The sequence below is a fragment of the Stigmatopora nigra genome, chromosome 5 (assembly GCF_051989575.1).
Source record: "Stigmatopora nigra isolate UIUO_SnigA chromosome 5, RoL_Snig_1.1, whole genome shotgun sequence".
Classification (NCBI taxonomy): domain Eukaryota; kingdom Metazoa; phylum Chordata; class Actinopteri; order Syngnathiformes; family Syngnathidae; genus Stigmatopora; species Stigmatopora nigra.
In genome coordinates, this window is record NC_135512.1 from 11,542,506 (window position 1) to 11,566,568 (window position 24,063).

The 24,063-nt window shown below is 38.0% G+C and overlaps 2 protein-coding genes and 1 long non-coding RNA gene across 7 annotated transcripts; all 3 read right to left on the bottom strand.

Moving 5' to 3' along the window:
* Nucleotides 1–192: 192 nt before the first annotated feature.
* dmbx2 (diencephalon/mesencephalon homeobox 2) lies at nucleotides 193–10,745 on the bottom strand. Of its 3 annotated transcripts, XM_077717529.1 has the most exons (5): nucleotides 9,802–10,745; nucleotides 9,574–9,717; nucleotides 2,355–2,526; nucleotides 1,520–1,695; nucleotides 193–657 (listed from the first exon to the last, which is right to left on the bottom strand). In XM_077717529.1, the coding sequence occupies exons 3-5, from the start codon at nucleotides 2,485–2,487 to the stop codon at nucleotides 205–207; spliced, it is 762 nt and encodes a 253-aa protein (XP_077573655.1). In that variant the 5' UTR covers nucleotides 2,488–2,526; nucleotides 9,574–9,717; nucleotides 9,802–10,745; the 3' UTR covers nucleotides 193–204. The 3 variants fall into 3 exon arrangements, with proteins under 3 accessions (XP_077573655.1, XP_077573657.1, XP_077573656.1); XM_077717531.1 differs by lacking the exons at nucleotides 9,574–9,717; nucleotides 9,802–10,745 and adding an exon at nucleotides 4,325–4,368; XM_077717530.1 differs by lacking the exons at nucleotides 9,574–9,717; nucleotides 9,802–10,745 and adding an exon at nucleotides 3,400–3,941.
* A 152-nt stretch (nucleotides 10,746–10,897) lies between these two features.
* rexo1 (REX1, RNA exonuclease 1 homolog) lies at nucleotides 10,898–21,657 on the bottom strand. Of its 3 annotated transcripts, XR_013326452.1 has the most exons (17): nucleotides 21,353–21,657; nucleotides 19,010–20,781; nucleotides 18,804–18,902; nucleotides 17,223–17,436; nucleotides 16,485–16,606; nucleotides 15,776–15,913; nucleotides 15,547–15,667; nucleotides 15,213–15,338; nucleotides 14,790–14,930; nucleotides 14,084–14,197; nucleotides 13,742–13,815; nucleotides 13,514–13,624; nucleotides 12,984–13,099; nucleotides 12,746–12,884; nucleotides 12,505–12,625; nucleotides 11,370–11,649; nucleotides 10,898–11,270 (listed from the first exon to the last, which is right to left on the bottom strand). XR_013326452.1 is itself a non-coding variant. In XM_077717528.1 (16 exons), the coding sequence occupies exons 1-16, from the start codon at nucleotides 21,525–21,527 to the stop codon at nucleotides 11,561–11,563; spliced, it is 3,669 nt and encodes a 1,222-aa protein (XP_077573654.1). In that variant the 5' UTR covers nucleotides 21,528–21,657; the 3' UTR covers nucleotides 10,898–11,560. The 3 variants fall into 3 exon arrangements, 2 of the variants coding, with proteins under 2 accessions (XP_077573654.1, XP_077573653.1); XM_077717528.1 differs by having other exon boundaries at nucleotides 10,898–11,649; nucleotides 19,010–20,778; XM_077717527.1 differs by having other exon boundaries at nucleotides 10,898–11,649.
* A 519-nt stretch (nucleotides 21,658–22,176) lies between these two features.
* Nucleotides 22,177–23,264, bottom strand: LOC144197168 (uncharacterized). Its single transcript, XR_013326477.1, has 3 exons — nucleotides 23,068–23,264; nucleotides 22,868–22,904; nucleotides 22,177–22,319 (listed from the first exon to the last, which is right to left on the bottom strand). It is a non-coding gene; the product is annotated as an uncharacterized LOC144197168 (long non-coding RNA).
* Nucleotides 23,265–24,063: the final 799 nt, after the last annotated feature.

Genomic DNA, 24,063 nt, shown 5'->3' on the forward strand with positions numbered 1-24,063 from the left:
AATGTATTTTCTTCATAATTCATTGATTGATAATAGTAAGGAGTCATCAGTTTCAACTCGATAAATACTAAAAAAATGGATCTCAAACAGTTAACGGATAAGTTTAGATGTTAAAGGATGTAAGGATTAGTAAATATGAAGTGACACAAATGCACACTGGCTCATGGAAATCCACAGTTAACAAGCTCAAGTTAGGAAACATCTTTATTGGAACAAGGCACAAGGAGTCTGAAGAGATAGGCTACAGTTTTTAGTCATGGCTGATGAAATAGCCCTCAGGCCGGGGCTCTGCTGCTGTACCAAAGGCCAAAACTCTGCAGGGGTGACAAACTCAGTGGAAAGCATCCCAAAAAGTGGCTGGTGAAGTGGGTGGCTATAATTCTGGCCTGGGATGAAAGGGAAAAGCGGGGGCGAGGGTAGTCGTGGGGGGCACCTTGAAACGAGATGAGAGTCTGTACTAGGGTAAAGATCTCTTCTTTTTTGCTGCTGCTGCACCGGATTGGCTGGTAGACGTCGCCTAAGAGGGATGTTGCTTTCAGTGGGTGATGTTTCCGTGTCTTGACTGTCATGCCGTGTCTCTTCGGTATCTTTGTCTTTGGGGAGGGTCACACATCTTTGACCTTTGCGGAACTTTGCTCTCCTGTTCTTAAACCACACCTGTGGGGATTGGGGAAAATATATTTTTTTCCATTTCTGAACCTACTTATCATCACAAGGGGGGGAGGGGGGGGGGGGTGCTGGAGCCTATTCCAGTAAACTACAGGCACCAGGCGAGGGATGGCTTGAGTTGGTGGACAGCCAATCGCAAGGCAAGAGGATATATACAACCATTTATGCCTACACTCATACCTAGGAGCAATTTAGAGTGTTCAATCAGCCTACTCTGCAAGTTTTTGGGATATGGAAGGAAATCGGAGTACCCAGGAAAAACTCACTCAACCCTGGGGAAATCATGTAAACAAATTCCACATTGAGATGGAAAGCTCAATCTCAGAACTATGAGGCCAATGCGCTAAATTGGTGTGAGGTAAAAGATGGCAATATAAATTAAAACACAAGGCTATGAGAAGTGGTGAAGTGTTGTGACCTGACAATGCAATGCTTATTAATATTAATATACTTGATGGCCAAAATGGCTATTTTTGGAGTACTGGATAGTATCAGATTTGGTCACAAGATCGTGCTTTTCGTCTGCTGTAAATTAAACACGATTGGGACAACCTTGTTTTGGAACTGATAGTGGCACAGAATTATGGAATATTTTTAAATAGAGCATTCTATGAGAAGGTGCTGGGAGGTCTTTTTGGTCAATTCCTTCAATTTACGATCCTAAAATGTGATTTTCGGATTTGCAAACACCTCTTGAAGAAAAAAAATCAGATCAGAAGTCCAAAAGTCTCTCTTAGGACATCCTCAGTGTGGGGTGTGTGGGAAATTCCCTGTTCTGTGTTGGTGGGTGTTGTTAAAAAGATCATAAAGAGTACTTATTAAATCCATATAGTGTTGTGTGGAAGCTGACCTGAATGCGAGCCTCGGGCAGGTTGATGCAAATGGCGAGTCTCTCTCGCATGCTTACATCGGGGTATTGAGTCTGCTCAAAGGCTTTCTCCAAGGCTTGCAGCTGCGACACCGTGAAGGCCGTGCGGCTGCGGCGCTGCTTTTGCTGGTTTCCATAGCGTGCTTCCAGGATAAGTTCTAGTGCCATGGAAAGAAAAACAGAAAAATGGGAACCAGTTACACACCAATGTTCAGATTATGGGTGTTAATCTGAAACATAACAATGAATTTTGACTCTTTTTGACAATGCAACAATATTTTGCAGACAGTTGTTAAAAATACAAATTTGAAAAATATTGTTACACTTGAATGCAAACTATTCTTTTTAACAAAAATGATCCAAGAAATTATGGTGTGGAGCGAGGTTTTGCTTTTCATTTCATTTTTCGATTTAGTCGGTTTGCCATTTGAACAATTAAAATCAATCATTATAGCAAAGGTGGTTTACTGGTTTGTAAAAAGAGAGGTGGAAAATTGATAGTCATTGTTTTTACTAAATGATACATGTATGTATATATTATTACAGTGAAAAATAATGATAAAAAATGTCATAACTACTATGTACATCAAAAAATGGTCAAAACACCCACGTTGGTGAGTTTAAGTTAAATGATTGTGTTAAATTTAGAGATAATATCATATTAAATTGATTATTTTCATCTCACAATCATATAAATGAATTTCATCTGGAATAGCTCGGATAAAATCTGAGCATTATCTTTGCAACTGGAACGAAATGTAGTGTTTCTTATGTGTATACAGCACAAAAACTATGTCTGACAGACAAGATTGAGTACCTGCAAGTCTCTCATCCACCGACAGGGTGCGCGCTGCAGGGCCAGCTGTGGCGAAGACGCTGTTGTACTGTGGTGCCATCTGCTGGTAGAGTTCCAGCAACATCGCCGAGTTGACGCCAGGCAGATGGAACATGCCGCACAAACCGATTGGCCGATGTCCAAACCTTTTTCACTAAGAACCACATAAAGACAATATTAATGTTGACTTTCATTCCCTTTTTTTTCTTGTTTCCATATTTTTTTATTCTTATAAGGACTGCGGAGGGTGCAGGAGCCTCTCCCATACAAACTAAGGACAGCAAATAATTTACTATTTGAGGTTTTGCAAATTATAATATGTTTAGCATTTTCAATTGATTAAAATAATGGTAAAATTAAAATCCACTCAAAATGTGTCGGATGATTATGCCAATGAGTTATGAAAAAATATCAAATTATTAATAAAATTATTATTATTATTGGTACTATATTATATTAGATATGATGTGTTACCTCGGACTATAAATTGCACCATCCAAATAATGCACAACAAAGAGGAAATAATTCTACATAAATCACACTGGAGCAAGTCTCATTTTATAGAGGGAAATGTCTTATTTGATCAGAAACCAAGAACAAACATACTTTAAAGGTAAAAATACTTAAATGAAGCGCAATAAGCTAAATAAGCACCCGTTAAAGTACCATTTTAACTATAGTGGAACAAAAACAATCTTTCAGTGGTCAGAGAGAAAACTAAAACACCACACAAGCCAAAGTATGAAAAAAGTGCGACTTATAGTCCGGAAAATACAGTAAATATAATACAACATTAACAAACAAAACCAAATAATCCACCTATTGAGACTCAGACCTGACTTTTAACAGTGAACACCCACACTAAAACAACACACTGATGGTCAGGCCCCAAACATAGAAATTTGAACAACCATGCATAATCAAAGTAAACAACATTCCTTACTGAAACGCATAAAATTTCTGATTAAGCATGCATATAAATCAATTACTATAACATATATGGTTGAAAAATTTGAGGTGTTATTACCTGTGTTGATATATATATATATTTTTGGCGGGGGAGAATATTTCAGTAGCGTTTTTAGAGTATATCCCCGCTGGCACAGAAGCTCCCAAATTCTCATCTGCCTGCAAACATTGTCAAGGCTCACTATTTAACAAGCATTTAGCCAGGCTCCCTTCAACCATTAGCCAATAGAAAGAAAGGTATTAGCTGGGATTAGGTAGGATGAGGAGGGGGATGTGGAGTTGCACAGGGCTCAAGTTTTTGAAACTATTGAATTTGAAGGGATTTATGCCAAGGATCCCCCTACAAGCGAGCGTTAAAACAATTAAAACAATGTGGTGGGCTAATCTCTGAGGCAACCCAGATTAAAACAGCGGTCTTCTCCTTAGTCGGCCCTCTATTCTTTCTCCCATCATGCCGCTGCCTTTGACGGCCCCCCCGACACAAACCCCTCCTTACCTCTTCTCTTCCCAGGAGGGTTTGTTTTGCTAACACACACAATATTTCGCCTGGTAAACTGTCACCGTGTGAAGGTAATCCTAATTCAAACCTGTTGAGAACTTCTTCAAAGTATAGTCAATTAGGAAAAGTTCCCAGAGAGCTCAAAACTTCAATCCACTGACTACATAGTCATTTTTTTTAAATCCATATTTTTGTAGTTATGGTTTTCTATCTCTATGTCCATCCATTTTTATCCATAAAAGGTGTGGTTTGGTGTTCTACCAATTGAGAAAAGTTGTTAATTTGCACTGTGAATTTGACTTAATTAGGCATATCAGCATACTGTATCAAAATAATCTATCTTCAGGGTAATATTTATGGCATTTTATTCGCTATATAAATGTAATCAATAACCCTTGGGACCATTTTTGGGGGGAAAATCAGCTTTTTAATCTGATTGAAAATAAAATGATTAAGTATTATATCATATCATCATTTATCTCACCTTATCTCTCCTTTTCTGAACTGCTTTATCCTCACTGGGGTCGTGGAGGGTGCTGGAGCATTTCCTCACAGTGCCTTGTACTAATGGAGATTGCAGATTTTCAAAGAGAAAGGAATAGAAATGATTATTTTGGGATTTATAAAAATAAAAATCAATTTCACTGAAATATGAGAATTCACAGCCAGTCTTCTCATTTTAAATGAATTGGGTGTCCATTGTTGTCAGTGGTAGGCATTGAGTTGATTTTGACACTCTTGTTGATTTTGGGGTACTTGGGGGTCATTTCTTATAGATTTCGGGTTGCTTCCTGCATATTTTTGGGGGACTTGGGGTACATTTTGTACATTTTTGAGCCATTTTCTTCTTCCTGTTGATTTCAGGGTACTTTATGATGGTTTTGACAAGAAAGAGTTATTTTTTTCTTTTGGTCTGAGTTCTGGGAATTGAATGTGCCATTAGAAATAATAGGGCCATTAACTAATATGTATATCAGAAAGTTTCAGTCAAATTTTGGAGCAGGTGTTTTTGCCAAAAACGGGCTAATTGTGTTTTTGGAAATCAAGCTTGTATTTTTTTTCATATGTAAATTATGTGAATCAGACAACCCTGTTTGAACAAATAACATTTTCCAAATTTGAAATGTTGGGTTTTTGTCATTAGAAATAAATGTGGTTGTTTTTTTTGGGCCCCCAAAAAACGTGTGAATTTGGAAAATAGGCTGTGAGCTAAACTGTAAAAGTGGATGTGAAAAATACTCATAATAAATATTTGGGTAACTTTATACAAGTTGCTGCTGGATCAGGATAATTTTAAACATAAAACTAATTGCACTCAATTTTCACTAATTTTCACCACATCAACATTGAATCCAACACGACTGTCTTAAAAAATGTGCAATCAAACTCTAACCCTAACCCGAACAGTCAAAAAATGTGGGTAATATTCGAAAAAGGGAAAGTAATAACCCTCCCATGTTATTGACTTAGAGGTTGAACTAATACTTGGACTTTACTTATTCAACTCCTTCACATAAGCGACTACTTCAGACTATGAAAATATGTGAAAATGTTTGTGCACACTCCCCTTTTCCCAACTTGGCCTTTTTGTCTTGCTCCTTTCACTGTTCCTGGCTGTCAAGCTATATTAGTGTCCGATAGAAATAAGTCATTTAGAAGAGGCTCTGTCGGCCAGCCCCTCGGCCCCACTAAAAGCTCCAGGATTAGGTCCCAGAGGCCTTTGTCTCGGCAGCCTGTAGGATTAGGAGAGATTTAGCGCGAGGAGAGGGGGGGAAAAAAAAGTAGTTATTTCATGGCACTTTCATGATGAAACCTGGCCAAAGCTGTGTTGGCTGGGGGGATTAAAAGCACACAAAGAGTGGGCTTGTGTGTGACCCTCCCCATCTCAGAGCCACCACTGCTGACTCACTCCCTGTCACCGGCGTAACCCTTCCCTTTGCCGTCGTTTCCCCTTCGGGAGGCCACCAAGGTCTTGGCCGAGTTTACCTCGTGGCCATCAAGTTGCTTCTCAATTTCCTCGTTTGCTGAAGTTCCCACATGAGGAAATGAAAACTACACTGATGTACAATTTAGAGGCTAATTATCGGACTATGAGGTCACTATAAAAGGCTTAAAAGGTCATGTTAAGTTGCTATGCGTCAAGTTCATTAAATACTTCACTCTTAGTGAAGGATTTCCCAACCTCCATCAAGTCGAGACACATTTTAATACATTCATTACAGGGATATATTAAATAGACTTAAGTTTTGCACTATTTGTTGATCTGTCCCTAAATAGTTTTGTGCCAAGTTGACAAATATTCTGATCCAGTGAGCAATAAAAATGAATTGTACCCAAGGAAAAAGAGGTTGGCATGTTGGCCTCTGGGTTCTTGATGTTCAAATCCAGGTGAGCCCACCTATGTGGAGTTTGCATGTTCTCCCTGAGCCAATGTTGGTTGCCTTCGGGTACTCCGGTTTCCTCCCACATTGCAAAGACATGCATGGTAGGCTGGTTGGACACTCTAAATTGCACCTAGGTATGAGTGTGAGCATAAATGGTTGTTTGTTACCTTGTGCCCTGCGATTGGCTGGCCACCAATTCAGGGTGTCCCCCACCTATGGCCCAAAGTCAACTGGGATAGGCTCCAGCAACCCCTGCAACCCTAGTGAGGAAAAAGTGGTTCAGAAAATGAGATGAGAAGTAGCACTGGAGCATCAGTCATATTTTTCTTAGGAAACTTATTTTATCAGACACCATGAACCAAACCTATAGTTATATCAAGTAATTCGGGAACAGCAGGCTAAATAGGCATTTGTTATCATAACATATTGACAGTTATAAGCCTATCAAACTTTGGAAGTTGAAATTCCAAACTATGACAAACATTTCTGGCATATAGTAATCTGGAAAATACAGCAGGTTAGGTGAATTATATTCATTGTATCGTCTGTCACTATGGCGCTTTCAGACAAAAATACTGCAACATTACCATGCAATTTACATATGTAGTTTCTTTTCAGACATAGTGCCATGTGCTTGATCTTTCTACAGATCGCTGGCATTCACAGGGGGTGAACCTCTTATGAAATGAACCTCTTAAACGAGGTTCATTTGGAAAAACAAATTGTAGTAATACCTCCTCACTATGTGAATTAACTATCGCAAATTCACCACATTATCGTATGGATCTGCCAAATATATAGAAAATGTTGGTAGTTTAGGAACAATAATACAAATATGAAATTTCAAATCTCAATAGGATGGTATTTCACATTCCACTAATACTAGAGATGGTTTTAAAAGTCATAATAATATTAAATAGACACCATAAAAACACAATCCCTACAGTTGCGGTTATTCATTGGAGGCTATTAACTGGAATAAACAAGGTATTACTGCACTATATGCATAAATCCACATAAAACACTATAAATACACATAATTTTACCACGCTGCTCTTTGCCAACTGTTTGTCAAAAGTTGATATTTAAAAAAAAAAAGTTATTCTCGTTGTGAGGCGGAATAATATAGAATTGACCTCAACTACGTTAGTTATTCCAGTAGGTCATCAACTTGCGTACACGTACTGCAAGTGACTGGGTCACTGCACGGTAAATTACCGTGTAATGTCAGAGTAAAATGAGCCGGCAGATTCTGTTCAAGCATAAGCCGCTTAAACACCGTCGCATTACCGGACTTCAGGGCATTCCCGAGAGGGGCTTATTTGTTACAGGTGGGGAAAAAAGATACTTGTATATTAATTGTGGTAACATTAGAACTTTGAGCTTAAATAAGTGTAATTCCATGGGGTTTTGTAGTAACTCTAATGTTAAACCATTTGATTTGGTGCAGTACTTTTAATCACCAGCATTATAAGTAGTTTGCTTTGAAGACTGAAAAGTAAGAAAATGAGTAGTTAGTGGATTTCAGCAAATGTTGGGTTAAAACAGCTCAAAAGTAGAGAAACTCTTCCTAGGAGGATCCGCTTACACATGCATGGATTACAGTGAATGAAAGACAAAAGGCTAGTCACATTAATGAGCAGGTGATGACATACTACAATAACACCACTGCTTATTAGTCAAAATGCCATCCTGATGACATAAAACCTTAAACCTTTGCCGTTATGAGTTACTTTTAAAGTAAAATTGGCAATAAGTGCAAGAGCAAATGGGCCAGCCTGCCAAAAACAGGCTACTGAAAAATACATACAATTGTTGTGGGGTTTTTAAGATCAAAAACACTGTTCAGAATACTAAAAAAAAACTACTAAAATTAATACAACCCTTTTTTTCCACACAAAAAAATTCTCTTTCTGGGTTAATTTAATATTGTTTAATTTGTATATACGTATACGGTAATTTAATAATAGTACAGTTTTATGAGTTTAGTATTAGCGCATTGACCTGACGGTTCTGAGGTCCTGGGTTCGATACCAGGTTGGTCCTTACTGTGTGGACTTAGCATGTTCTCCCTAGGCTTGCGTGGATTTTCTCCGGGCACTTCGGTTTGCTCCTACATTCCCAAAATTTGAATTATAGGCTGCTTGAACACACTAAATTGCCCCTTAAGAGTGTGAACTTGAATGCTGCCCGTAGTTAGCTGGGTTAGGCTCCAGCACCCCCGTAGCTGTTGTGAGGATAAGCAGTTTGGAAAACGAATGAATTATTATTCTATTGAAAATAAGTTACTTGTAGTAATTCATAAATAATATCTGAGTTTATTATTTTGTACTAAATAAAGTACACAGTAGTATTTACTTTTTTGTTATATATATATTTCATCCCTCGATCTATTTTGGCTACCATTTTTTTTTTGTTAACGACTGTTTAACAGATGTTTCCAAAGCAAGGCCCCTTGTGTTGCAGTCTTCTTTAATGAGTTGTCAATAGTGGACTTTTCTTTTATTGACAATCTCTGTCAAGAGAGGACCTTTGTAGTCATCAGGTCTGAATGGAAGCCTCCCTTCTGAACAGCGACCGGATCAATCGGCATACTTAACACAATTGGAAAGCCTTTGGGAACGGCAATGTTTGTACAGGAACATGTGGACCGAAGAGCGGCAGAGGGGCTAAAGCGTCCTTCATAGAGGGAATCGATAGGGCTGGCTAACCTTTGACCTGAGACGGACGGAGTGGGCGAGCAGGCGGTTGGTCAGTGTTTTTTCTTAAGCCCACCCCCCGCTGTGAGCTCTGACACTAGTTGAGACGCACTCTGGGTTTAGGCTGACATTGACCACCAAGCGCACACACATAAATGTATCTGATTGGGTTTCAGATGGCAAGCTTAGCAAAGTACATTTTTTAATTCGAAGCAGCCTAAATAAACTAACGTGAATACAAGACATTTTGCAAAGCCGCCCTCTAATATTCAATGAAATGACATTAAACTATGAAGGTTATCAAAATGTTCTTTTGGGATAACGATCCAAAAATTCGGCAAGCCTATAGTTTCATTGCTACATTGCATAATAGCAAAAAGTTGAGTCAAGCGTTCCCTTCCTTAGGCTCATGCAGAGATAATTGAGCTCTCCATCCCTCAGCATGGGGTCAATTTCAGAGCCCACACCAGTCAAAGGTGATCATTGGAGAGAGAAAGGCGAGCATTGATCGAATTTGATAATGAAGACGACCCCTCTAAGCTGCTTTGCTCCACACGTTTAAGAAATCCTCTGCAACACTAGGAAGCCGCCCTCCCTGTCACTGCAACATTGTGTGGCTATTGATCCCGACTATCTGGCTCTTTTCATACCTGGGCTCTCTGGCCTGGCCGGGGGAAATGCATCCTGACATGCAACGTGAGGAGCTTAATAGGCAAAAGATGGGCCTCTCACTTTACCCCTTTCACTCCCATTTATCACATCTGCTGGAGTGAGGTTCACAGCCGCTGCACCTGCTGTTGGATGGACACACTGTACTTGCAGAGAGCAGCCTAACTAACTATAATTCCATGAAATATAAAAGACAACAAAAGACTGACCTTTTCAAGTAATGACATGCCACACAAACTGCTCTCCTCCCACAAGGCACTGCATCCAGTCTGGCCAACACAGGTTTTTAAAGTTAGACTTTTTCAAAGTGGAATTGCACAATATTTTACGGTTTGACAAAAGTAAAACTGTCTGTAAAACACTGAATTGAATTTGAAAGTGGTTGAAATGCATCAAGTGACATTAATTGATAACAGTCCATATTTTGGACACAATTTAAAAAAAAAAAGCTCAATAAAGAAATTTTATCTGAATAAGTGTTCCTTTAATAGTTGCTTTAGCAATGCACACTAAAAAAAAGTTACAGCCAGAATGAGCAGCACTTTTTTTTAAAATTGCAACTATGCTATCCATTGGGTCTCTTCTTTTTACCATTTGACCAAATTGTCAGTCTGTCAACATATACAAGCTAGCGCAGCACTAAAAAACCAAGACACGATGAACTATTTGGGTTGTGACATCACAACCAGAATTACTGCAAAAAAAGTGTTCCCGTATGTTGTTTTGGGTGTAATCATTATAAAACTTAAGTGCCCACTTCGTTTTCAAACTATAAAATGACATGCATATAGTCATTTTCATTTTGTAACACGGTCACAGGCGGACCAGTGGGTAAGTGGTTAGCGCATCAGCCTAACAGTTCGGGGATCGGGGTTTAGATCCCAGGTCTGGACCAAAGTTTGCATGTTCGGCTGGTTAAACATACTAAATTACCCCTAATTTGTTTATCATTTGATGATCAGTCACATTAAATACAACACAGTAAGCCAAAGCATATCCATAGACATACCCTTAAGAATTTTTGACAGTTTTCTACGGGCTAGTTTATCACAACAATAAAATAATACTCTGAGATTTTGGCTTTTAAGTTTGGTGTGCCATACCTAAGATTTACGTGTCCCATCCTATCACCGCTGTGAAAACAACTTCAGAAGCCACTGGCAATACCTTTTTTTAATAGAAAAGATAAACAACCGAAAATACAAAAGAAAACATTGCGCTTATATACAACAATTCATGTGGCCGCCTTCAACAGACAATAGAGTAAATTAAATAATAGTGCAGCCCAATGATAAGCCTATAAAGTCCCATTTCCTGACATTTTATTTCAATGCAGAGCATAGGACAAAGATGGTACTAAAAAGTACAGCGATATACTGTAAATACGTACATTTATCAGTTTCCTTAGAGAAATCAAAAATCTGTCATGTTTTTTCTAGCTAAATAAGGGACAATTAGCCAAGAACATGGATGGGCAGGGAGAGAAATGGCATGTGCACTTACTTCTATGTCAATGTTCCAAAAGGCTAAAGCACTCATGTATATAACAAGTAAAGTCCTTACCTTTGTGAAGTAAATGCATGTTAAAACAGATAAAGAACTTGCACTTGAGACAATTCAAGAGTTTTCTTCTCATAGTACAATGCAGTCTGCCATTATGATAATATTCCTTCTCACCCTGTGAAAACAAATTTTAAATTCTAATTGTTGTTAAGAAATTGGTTTTAAAACCAACTTGAGATATCCAACAACAAACAATTCATTTTGATGGACTTACAAATGAGGATTGGTTCATCCCAACAAGTAATACTGATAATTAGGGCTTCTATCATCTCCGAAATGTGCGCAATGAAGCCAAAAAATAATAGATGCTTCTGGCCTGTACTGCTCAAAAGTGAGCGGAGCCATCCCAACATCTTGATAGATACTTCCTAGGCATGAAGTGAGGCCTAAAGGTGTGGCGTGAGGTCATCTTTTGAGTTTAGCATCCTCCTTTAGCCTCCATATCATTAGTTCCATGCAGGCAGAGGCATCTTCACTTGAGTCATGGCCATCGACTGTCAACACACCCAGAAATGCAAAATGTCACAAAAAGATGAATGACAACAAAAAGAACAGATTTAATAAGTTGAATGACAAAATTAAATCATTTGTGGTTAAAAAAATGCCTGCACTGTTGGCATCTACTGGCAACATGGAGGTACAGCAGTTTAAATGGAGTCAACAAAATGAAAACTATCCACAACATGGTTTCATAGTGTACAGATAGCGAACCAGGCGCAATTCCACTTAAGTAGATTGTGAGGGACTTTTATGGCAGCTCAAAGATTGTGTTCTTCCCTATTTCCTGGATAGAGCCTTAATGCAGTAAAGAGTCTTACATATGTGAATGCCAAATCCCATTTGTCTTTATATCCTTTTTCATTAATAATCATTATTTTGTTCATATATACAAAATAATAGAAGTATTACAATTAAAACTAGAAATGCACTGTTATGGCACCAAATAACACAGTTGATTTTTTTTTAAATTATAATTAATTTCATAGTGTTTAACTCAGGCCCGGTGGGTAATACATTGGCCTCACAGTTGTGGGGTCGAAGGTTCGATCCTATGGTCGGTCCTCTTTATGTGGAGTTTGCATATTCTCTGGTTACTCCAAAAAACAGGCAAGATAGGCTAGTTGAACACTCTAAAGAATAAATGAGTGTCTAACTCATTTCCTGCCATTAACCATGAGATACATTCAATTATTTGAAACTTTCAGGATTGGGTCTTAATGCTATGTTTTCCAATGGCTTTGATGATGCCGGAATTCTAATCCATTTTGAATGGGTGGGGTGGCAGTGACCACCCTCCAGCATGCTATATAAATAAACCTAAGTTGTCCAGCTGTACTTAATTCTCTTACCGCTGTCCTGAATGATGCGTTTAAGGTGGTCTGCCATTAGGTTCCTCAAGGCACGTTTGTAGGGTAGACCTAGTCGGTGAGGGAACACAATGGCTGTGTCTACCACTGAATTATGAATAAGCTGAAATAAAAAAGGCAGAAAAAATATCACATTATAATTTATTAAACGACAGACTGCACTCTGGACTGGTGGGCAATCACTGGTGCTCATATATGTTGCTGGAAATTAGGAGGTGTCTACCTTGAGCGCCAGGAGGTCACTCTCCAAGCTGTGACCCACCAGGATGGACTCAGCACTGAACATACTGAGGAGCACAGCCTGAACATCTCTCAAAGTGATTGTGGCACCATCCAAATCTTCTGGTGTCACACCAGAAAATCTGTTCACAGACCAAAAACCCATCATGTACTGTTTCCACTGAAAGACCCATTACCACTCTGCTAGCAGCTAATTTCAGAATGTAGAAGACAAAACGTACCGTGTGTTGAAATCAACCACTTTGCTGTCAGGTTTGACAAATGTGTCGTAGATGACTTTTAAGTCCGAGTTTATGACTGTTATTCTTGTCAGGTCCAACCCTTGCTTGGTATAACACTGGTTTCCAGGACATAATAGAGGTGAAAGAAATATTTTGGATGAGAAAAACATGCCGCTGTGTACAAACTGGATTTCCAAAAAGGGTGGCACACTATTAGAGGCGGAGCTAGCAAATAGGTCAAAATGTAGTTGCTTAGGGCTCCGGCCTTTAAAGAGGCCTCTGAGGGTTGCCAAAAAGTATTCCGCAGATACTACAAGAACTGTCAAGAGTTCTGACAATAACTTGACTTGTCCATTCGTTTTTGACCGGATGACATGGCATCCCATTTGTCCATAAAGAAATTAGAAGAGAGGTTTCCGCTTCTCAACGACCGATAAACTTAAACTAAACCTGTCCCAGAGAACCATGTTGACGATCTTAATCTAATATCATCATATCACACAGCGCAAGGACAAATTGATTGACCTTACCATCTCACAATCCAAAGCAAACACTCCTCCATTGCCATCATGTGGGAGAGCTTTGCTGAAAGTTGTCACATAGCCGTCTAATGACTCCGTGCGCCCATCTTGAACATGTTGCTGTGGCAAATGTGAAGATTTATCACATAGATGCATATTAATTTACACAGTGAAAAATACATTGACTGTCTATTTGAATTGTCTTTGAGATGTCAGTGTTCAAATGTTAGAAAATACCTGTGCCGTTTGGCAGCCTAGAGAGCCCACGGAACCAGCGCAGCAACTGTACATAGTCTCCCAGCCTCCAGCCACTGTGACAGTAGGAGAAATATTGACATTAGATGTGTGCTTAAGAAAAAAAAATCTGATTCTGATTTAAAAAAAATAATAAAACATCACATTCATGAAACATGTTTCTATTTTTACTACCGCTATAGACAATTAAACAATATTTTGGGTTCATGAGATTGTCAAAGTGTTAATGTCCTTAATTAGGTATTATTGTGTAGCCCACTACTAGTTGATATGAACAGGAGTAACTCTTTACTATTACAATTGGATGATTAACAAATATCCTACCCTTCTGCCTGCGCAAACGCCCCCAGTGAAAAGAGCATTCTTCTTTGCGGACACAGCTACCCTTGATGTTCACTTTATACTCGGCACCGCATCTGCAGCATATCTTGGTGAATGCTAAAAACACAAAAGTAGTACTAATTTGGCTGATAGCGTATGGGAAGAAAAAGCAGGAGAAAAGGTGCACATTAAACTTTGTGCAAAATACAAGGGAAGAAAAGATGGCGTTAAAACATCTTCAGAGATCACTATTTTTAAAAATGTGGCACATTGCTTTGTTCTGTGGAGCAGTCATGCAGAAAGAGAAAATGCTAAAATAATTGCCTCAGTTGGAAGCAGAAGTCTTGTCAAGGTTAAAAAAAAAAAAATGCAAAGAGAGATTCCAAAATGACAATGTCAAAGTTAATATTTACGATTTTTAACAAAAGGGCTTTTAACACTGTCTAACACCTCTAAAAAAAACTGTATGCGAATCTATTATTAGGCTAAAAAATGCTTTTATAGTGCAAAACCTTGGGCTTTAAGAGCCTTAGTTTTCATTTAATGTAAAAATTCTGAATAGGGATGTTTAGACCTATTATATAGTCAACACAAACGACAATGGGGCTGTAATTTAATAAAACTTTTCAGAGCATGTCCCCTTCTTTATGTTGAGGACTGGACAAGATGTTACTGATTAGTGCATATCAGCGTGAGTATCTCTACTTACGGTCCATGATAACTTTTTTCTCGGGGAGGTTATATATAACAGCCTTTCCTATAGCGTCGGGGTTTATTCGGGGGTATCGATGCTCCTGCAGCTGCTCTTCTGTCATCAGGTAAGCCTTCAACTTTCTGTAAAGTGCAGCACCTATAGTGTTGAACAGAAACATGTTCAAATATAAAATAACAGTTGGTGTTGTTGTTTTTTTTAACATTTATTGAACAAGTAGAAAACAAAATTAAACCAAGGTAAGTATACAAAATGTAGTGATGTTAAAACCTGATACTCCGTATCGGTGCTTGATATGATTATATTTGAAGTAATGGACAGTATCATATATCATATCATATTCTCGGCTCTGAATAAATTGAGACTGAGATATGATGCTTAAGTCAAATTGACAATGACAAATGAGAATGTAAGCCTCACCTTTGAGATCCTCTTCCTGCTGTTTCCCCATCCTGTTGACAGTGAAACTAGTCGTTGCTGCAAGACGGCCTCCCAGAACATCCTGATGAGACTGTGGCTTCCTCGATGGAGGTAAACTCACATCCCCTGTAAAGCAGCGCCCATACAAAGTTTACATGAGAAACAGATATATACATATAGGTACATTTTACATGGCATCTTACTTACAACCTGTTAGGACGTCGTGTTAAACGTTTGTAAATCATTGTATTGTGTTTAGATTTAACATAACATCCCAACTTCACTGGGGGGGGGGGGGGGGGGTGTATTGGGTTTTAATGTATGATGCACATACTAATAACTAAGGAGCACGAGCTGCTCTTGTTGCGGAGCTTCTTCAGCGTGTTGACAGCAACATTGAGATAGATTTTCTTGGTGTTACTGCGCTCATACACCAGCTTCTCCTCATCCAGGCCCTGAATCAAAAAAATAACACATTTCAATTAAAAACACAGTGTCATCAAATAGCACAATACAAGTAAATCAAAGGTGGAGACATCTTCAAATCTAAAAGACATTCTCACCATCTGGAAGGCGACGTTCTCTGATGGGCAAAATTTGCAGCACTCATCTATGAAAATGTTGAGGTAGCGTTGGCGGATAATGGTTGGGATTTTGGCTCCAAATTCAATAGGGATGATGGGACGCTTCATGGAAGAACTCTGATGAAGTTAGAACAGAATATAGTTAGCTCAATCACATGGTAAAACAGACCTCCTGAGGCAATATTTCCAATGGTTGCTTTTACTGTAGAATCTATTATCAATACAGTAATCCCTCGAATATCGCGGTTAATGTACACCAGATATGCCCGCAAGAATCAAAAAATTGCAAAGTAGGGTCACCCCTATTGATATATGTTTAGATTTATTTATTTATTTTAACTTCAGTGCTGAGCGGCTTCTGCTTACAAGTTTCAGCCTGGATTTTCATATTTTTATGAACTAAAAGAATATATAATTACAAATAAGTAAATGAAGCATTACTGTATGTGTACTGATCAAATTTGATATTAAAATTAATTTGGAATTCCTTAATTTGACTTGCAGTGTAAATCCCACCTGACTAAAACACACTGCCTCAGAAATACTAGCACCATGTGATATGGGTCAATTGCACCAAAGAGAAGAAAAGTGATTTTAGAGAGGGAATAGTAACGGTACGAGTTGTCAGTTGTTTGTCCAGAATTTTAAATTTCGAATGAGAAATACAAGATATTCTAGTGGCAAATACCTTCATGGTGGGTGTGTGAGCAACACGTTTCTGTGCAACAGTGGATGTGGTCTTCGACAAGATCCCAGCTGTGGTTTGAGTCTTAACAGGCAGGCCAATGGCTGATTTAGCATCAGAAGAACCTGCCCAAATATTCAAACCGAAAAATTTCAGAAAAAAATCATGGTAACCCCCTCAAAAACATTACTTTTGCGTTTCATTTTAGTCCTATTAATATGATATAGAGCAAAGCCAATGAACATTTTTATATGATGGTAGTTAATTTTGTGTCATTAACAATGGCACTATACTCATGTCAATATAATGCTGTAAGTGCAAAATTCAGTGTATAAAATTATAAAATATTTTTCATAATTAAAGGTTTTTTTTGCCTATTCTACGTTTAACAACAAGGTAGCTTTTCGGTAAATACAAATGCAAAAAATGTCGACATTTCTCTTAATTCAGTAATCAATTTACTGACTGCACTTTTAGAAATCCTAATAACAAAACAAACAATGTTAGTTCAGATAGAAATAGCAACCTATAATAATAATATTTCACATTAGCTTGGTCCTAAAGATGTTTCTAATAATGTGCACTTGATTCTAAGGAGACCCAATTATCATTAAGAGAAAAATATTTTTAAAATAAAAATAAGCACTTTGAGATGTATTTTTGCAAAGGCTACATTTTTAATGAAATTTGCGTTTTGAGGTATGAGCATTGACGAAAAAGGTTTCTACAACTGATTCCTACTTGTATTTTGGGATACTGTCAATGGATTGGGACGGTGTGCAATCCGCTTCTTCTCTCCTGAAGAGCTGGTGCTGGGTGTGCTTTGTGCAGGTTTTTTGACTGAAGCCGAAAGCTGAGCAGCTTGTTGTTGGGCCATCTGCATCCGCTGATAGCAAACCTCCTGTGCCGTGGGTCTCCTGTACGGCCGGACCACATTCTTGGAAGGTGAGTCATTCTGGCAAACAGGGAGATGATTTTTTTTTTTTTTTTTTAAAGAAACTCAATGGGTGGTGTAAAAACTAATTATATTTAATATCTTAAATGCAATGGTATAATCATTGGGCGTTTTGATCGCCAAATTCTGGTTGATATCCCAAAAACTGATGGGCTGAGTTATATTTCAGAACTCAAATGAAGTTTATTGAACTCACAGGATTCATTTATCAAAACAAAAATCATACAGGTGCAGAGATTTGGGCACCCAAAGAGAAAAAAATACAAAACAATATTAGGTAGATATTTATTTTAGCAACATCTGGACTTTTCTTATGGCTTTGAATGTGTTATTTTCAAGATTATGTGTACAGGTATTTTTATCTACTCATCTTTATATTAAAAAAAAAACCAAAACATCCATTTCAGCTAAATTTGATGTTGTCAAACAACGCCAGCCAGCTCCAGATCACATCCAAGACATTCATACCTGGGGACTGAGATGGCCGTCCTAGAACATTGTACTTGCTCCATTATATAAATGCAAGAGTACATTTTTAGTAATGTGGTGGGTGGTTTTGTTGTTTGAATATACAGCCCTAGTGTAGTTTAAATTTTGTGACTGTTTGTTGTCATTTGCTGTTATCATCAAATAACACTATCTTACCTTCTTCCAGAATGAATTTTAGTAAATGGGTCAAATTCTGTATCTTTGCATGTGTGTAGAGACAAAATTATCATTTAAAGTGCATTTTTACATTTGAAACAATTGGATTGTTTCCAATCAAAATGAACCCATTTCTTCTCAATGAAGACCACAACAGTTTTCTACATTTAAATACATTTTTCGACTCAACCATGGTTTAATTCTTGGGCAGTAAAAATGTAGATTTTTTTTTGTCACATTATGAAAGATTGTTTAATTTAATTTGTCTGATATGATTTTAATTGTGTATAGATTAAAAGATGCTAATATGTAATCAACTGTATAAGAATGTGTGAGTATTTTGTTGCAAAAAAATATATATATTGCCGGAAATCTTGTGGCTTTTTGACAAATCTGTGTGTAATTACCAAAAAAAATGATGACTCTTGAAACAAAAAAATCCCATGGTGCAAAGCTACCAAATTTTAAGATTATCTGTTGACGAATGAGGGAAGGCGTAGGACTACAAAGTTAGTGTCCACAAGAAGAACAACAACAACCTGCATGGTAGTTTGACAGGGATTCAACCTGTAATATAAAATGTGGCCAGGCAGATGTTCATACTTCATTTGGAAATAATAATCCCGAAATTTGGAGTAAACCATTTTTCTGAACCCCAAAATTTAATTCAAATAATAGACAGACCCAACGGAAAACACAAGAGATGAGCTCTATGTACTTACATTTCCTTTGGAAACAAAGTGTGAGACTCTCTTTTTCTGACCAGGGAGGAAAGTAGTTAAAGTGCTTTCAGTGGTATCGTCCTCTGAATCTCTGGATGGCTGGGGGAGCACATACAAACATAAACACGTGACACTACCCGTTTTCAAAACAAAACCAATCAAAAGACCAACAGTATTAGATGGAGAGGTATGGAAAAAGGGGCTACCTGCTTTGCTTGCCGTCCCCTATCTTCCTTTTTGACATCAGTGGATTCATTGAAGATCCGCAAACACTCCTCCATGGGATCTGTGTCAAAGTCAAACTCATCCTGAAAAATGGACAAGTCAATCTCAACATCTTTATCTGGCCCCTCCTGGACTCTGTCATTGTCTTCCTCAGAGGAAGACAGGGTCAACTCAGAAGCTTTCCTCTTATTTATTTGCCCTCTCTTCAAAGCGTCAGCCGATTTTCTCACGAGTACTTCTTCAGGCTCGTCATCGCTGTCATCTATCGGCATCGGTTCTGCCTCCTCTGCGCTATCGTCCCCAAAAAGGTCGACGTGACTTAGATTTCTTTCTTTTTGTCCCATGCTTTTGCCAGGTTTAGAGGTGGTGCTGTGTTTTGACTTATTTTTGCTGATTGCGGAACTAGATTTGGTCTTAGAGCTAGTGCTGGAGGAGCTACTTTTGTTGAGTTTCTTTCCATCCTTGTCTCTTTTACTACTGTCATGTTGACCATTTTTGTGTTTTTCCTCCTTCTTCTTCTTGCTTTGTTCCCTGTCTGAAGTTTTGGAACTCCTGCTTTCTCCCGCAACGTTTTCCACATCTTTACCTTGTTTGCTAGTGTAACTATTTTTCGAATTCATCTTTTCTTCATCTTTTTTGTGATCCTTATTGACTTTATCAGCAGTCTTGGTTTTAACAATGTTCTTTTTATCACTGTTCTTCCCATGACTTTTGTTTTCCTTTTTAGTAGAGTCATGCTGAATCTTCTTTAGTGACTCTTGGCTCTTTTCCTTGCTACTTTTTTTCACAAGAGATTTTTGTCCTTCTTTTGCTTTCTCTGACTTATCAATTTTTTGTTTCTTCTTTTCTGGGCCAATCTTTTGCTGTAGAGGTTTTTGTGACTTGATGTCCTGTTTGTTTTTCAGTGTCAAGGCCTGTAAGGCACCCTTGGATCTATTTTTACTCTCCTTCTCCACACTGTCCACAGATTTTATCATACTATTGGCTTTTCTCTGCTGAAGACAACTGAGTGAAGTAGGTCTGTACTCAGTCCCAGAGCTTTCCCCACCAGAGTCAGAGAATGTGTATTTGTTCATGTCCACGCTCTCATGCTGTGCTTTTCTTCCAGACGGTACAGCCAAGTCATCCAACATAGGAAGTCCCTGTGTCTTTTTGGTGGCATCAACGCCAATAACACACACACCGGCACCCCTCTTGCGCTTTACCGTAATGCCTGCAGAGTAGTTGGAGAGCGGATCGTATTCCATGTCTGTAGATGGCCTTGAAGTATCTAAAGTGTATTTACATTTTGACAGAGATGTGCCGGTAGAGTATTTTGGAATTGGAGAAAATGGGACTTTGTGAGTTTGTGTTCGACACGTATTCTTTTTTACCGAAGTGGGAACGTACTCCATGGAGTTGCTATTGCTACCTCGATTGTCCGAATCCAAAGTATATTTGGTGCTTGGGGTGGGGCTATACCCCCCTGACGTCATTTGGTAACTGTCAGGATCGTACGCCAAGTATGGAGTAGCTGCTTTACCGTGAACACCTTCTGAGAGAGACGCAACTGTTTTTACGTCGGAAGTATACGGTTCGTCACCGAGCCGAGACAGTTTCTTCTTCTCCCTCTCCACTTCATTGCGGACCTCCTCGATAGCCCTGTTGACCATCTCCAGAGCACCGGTGAAGTCCCCCGAAGGTTGCGATGTTCCATTCTGATGTTCTTGAGGCCTCACAACTTCAGGTTTGAAAGGGTCATAAGCTTGTTCTGCTGAAAGTCAATACAGACTGTCACAATTGAATGGAACTATTCAAATGATCCACACTTGACATTGCAATTCTAAAATTCAGCTTTATTGTGGAAAATTAGGTTCACTGAAAAAGTATTCATTTGACCCACATGAGAGAACAGAATGCCTTCATCGTTCCAGAGTTCAACATTTTGAAGAAAATGTTCAAAACGTAGGTTCGCGTGCCAAACATTAACAATATGAGGGAATTTGGCCGGTCACAATTTTAAAACATGGCCCCAATGAGCAACAAAAACAGTTGACTATTTGTTCTCATGTTTTTAAGTCTTTTCACAGGAAGAAATAAACGAATGTCAAAGTGTTCAGAGTGAATACTAACATTTAAGGCAAGATTGGCTGTATGGCTGCCATTGACGGCGATAACACGGCTTATGTTTCTTTCTATAACTGCTAATCATTGCACAAAAGGAAGCGGCTTTGTTTCCATTTGTTCACCCTCTTCCGAACCGATCCCCGAAGCCGAATAATTAGGCAGCCGTCACTTGGACTCAAAAGCTATTTATTAAATCTGTGTCATTAGAAATAAAGTACCTTTCGGCGTTGTTTGGGGCTTCTTAGTTTCGACGGGAGCGCCGTAGTGCTGTCGTCTCTGTTGGCTGTGCCTGAAATGACAGTAGGGTCTGTTGCACCCATTGCCTTTTCCCTCGGTGTATTCCGTGAAAAATGGACAATCAAGCCCACGGAAGAAGTCAGTTGATCTGAGCATTATCCCCAGATATTCCTGTCATACCCCCGCCAATCTTTATTCGCTCATACGTGGGGCGATACACGAAACCTTAAGTGAGCGCTAGGACAATAACAACAGCGCCATGTTGGATCGTTGGCGGAAATGATATCTCGCGTCACCTCACACGTTTGGATGACGTCACACGTGTCACGTGATCAACGATTGACGGGCAAAATTTGTAGTACTACTACGCAACGTAGTATTAGTAATATCTTGAATAAGAAGATGTAGCGTACATTTATAACAATGTGTTCTAATTCACGTCTTTAAATGCACAACTGTGTTAAAAGGATACATAGTAGTACTAGCGAAAAATAATCATAGCACCTATACAGCATTGTGTCTGTGTTTTGGTACAAAATAATAGTGTATCTAAGAAAATTCGCCAGGGAATCATATCTTTACTCTACCCTTTAAGTGAAATTGGGAATCGTTTATAAATCAATTGTAAGGAACAAGATATACTGACTACATGTATGATGTATATTTGTCCTACACGTTTAAAGAATCAACAACTGGTTTGACACATTTATTTCACAGCAAATGGAATCCTCTGATCTTCATGTCTGGAAATTAATATGAATATCACTAATATTTTACCCAATCTTAATTTCAATGTAAATTTAAAAAATGTTATAATTTCCACGCAAATGTCATTGCACATAGCACACAATCCTTTGCACATTTTGCTCTGTTGAGCTGTCAGATTTTCTTTTTCCTTTGGAAAGACATTTCTCCACCTTTATTCTTCCTGATGACAGTCTTTGTAACCTGGAAAAACAAATCATACCGGAGCAAGCTGAAATTGAAGTTTTCCATACAACCTTCACTAATGTGGGAAATAAACCATGTTAAAAGCAACAGAATCTTTACAAGCTTGAAGAGACTTCCATCAGAACATGCACATAAAAATTATCACTAGCATTACTGAAATCAATTATAGATACTAAAATGGCAATTATAACAAAAAAAGTGTCATCGATAAAATGCATGACAGACAGGTAAACTAAACTAGAAATTCTATGAAATGCTTGCAGTCTGATTTGATGTTAGAAGAAAATTGTGGTTAAATTCATGTGTCCTTTGCCTTGTCATGAAATACTTCATTTCCCCACGGCCAAAAAACATTTTCCAATCAAGGTTAAAGAATAGTGGCTTTAGAAATTGAGTAAACATGCATACATATGACCAGCCATTTTTGAAAACAGTTTAAAATGCACAAGGTCTCATGGTGACAAAATGTGAATTCAGCTTGAGAAAGTTTAAATGTCGATTTTAAAATAAACAAGAAATATAATTTCAAATAATAGTTAAGATACCTGTTCAGAATCCATCCTTTCCTGTTAAAACAGCATGCTGTGAAAACACAAAATTGTTAGACATGGGTATTCAAAAGGATTCATAGGTAAAATGACATTTTACTGCAAATGTTAAAATTCTAATTAAGGCATAATCAAACTCCCCCATCAAGTTAAACTTAATTTTTAAACTAATGCTTGAATAAACTCAATCTACTCACAGCCTAGAGGAAACCATTTTACATACTTTTGGAATAAGGACATAGTTGTCTAATAATAAAAATCATCTTTGACTATCCCAAACAGTTTAGAAGCGACATTTGTGAATAGAAAATAATTCAATTTGAACTACCATATGCTAAACTATTGTTAGAAAAACATAAAAATTAAAAAATAAATGTTACATCCCCCCTGTGATAAGCCATCATGAAACTTTCTTTAAAAGCTTTGCCACACCAGGTGTGCTTTTTTTAACACTCATTCTTAATGACCTCATTAGCCACAGGAGTGTTACCTGTGTCATGTGATACAGGTATTTAATACTTTATCATTTATCTAATAAAACACTTTCATGGTGTAGATTGTGGAATTTTCACATTATAATTATAAATAGATGCAATATAAGTCTACCATACCCAAAGGTCAAAGTTGGTTATACTATAGTGGAATATATTTAGTACACGTAAAAAAAATACGCGTATATACGTATATATTCCACAAGAGGGCGACAAGTACTACATAAGGATAGTTTGGAGCCAGCCGCGCCTCATATTGAGTGGACAAAAGTCACACTGCAGTTGCGTCAGGTTAATTCCTCTATTTTATGCTGCCAAAGCTGAAAACATGTTGTGTAATGAAGAACTTATTCTGTATGGAATCAAAATGAGCTGCAATTCAACTTGCAACATACAATGTGCAATACTGCAATGTCCCCATGTTTTGTTAGAACCCTTTTTTGTTTATCTATCTAATTGTCTGTGTTTTGGGATAAAAAAAATACTCACACAATTTAATAGTATGCAAAATATTAAACTTTGTGATTTTTTTAATATGTTGTATTGGTTTTAATTCAAATATGTTAAATATATCATCAACAAAATCATAAAAAATTAGGAAATATTGCATAGTAATTTGTATGTTGGTATATTATGAAATCAACCACATTTTCTATTAATACACGCTCTGTTTTTACAGTTTAGCATGAGACATTTTCCCTT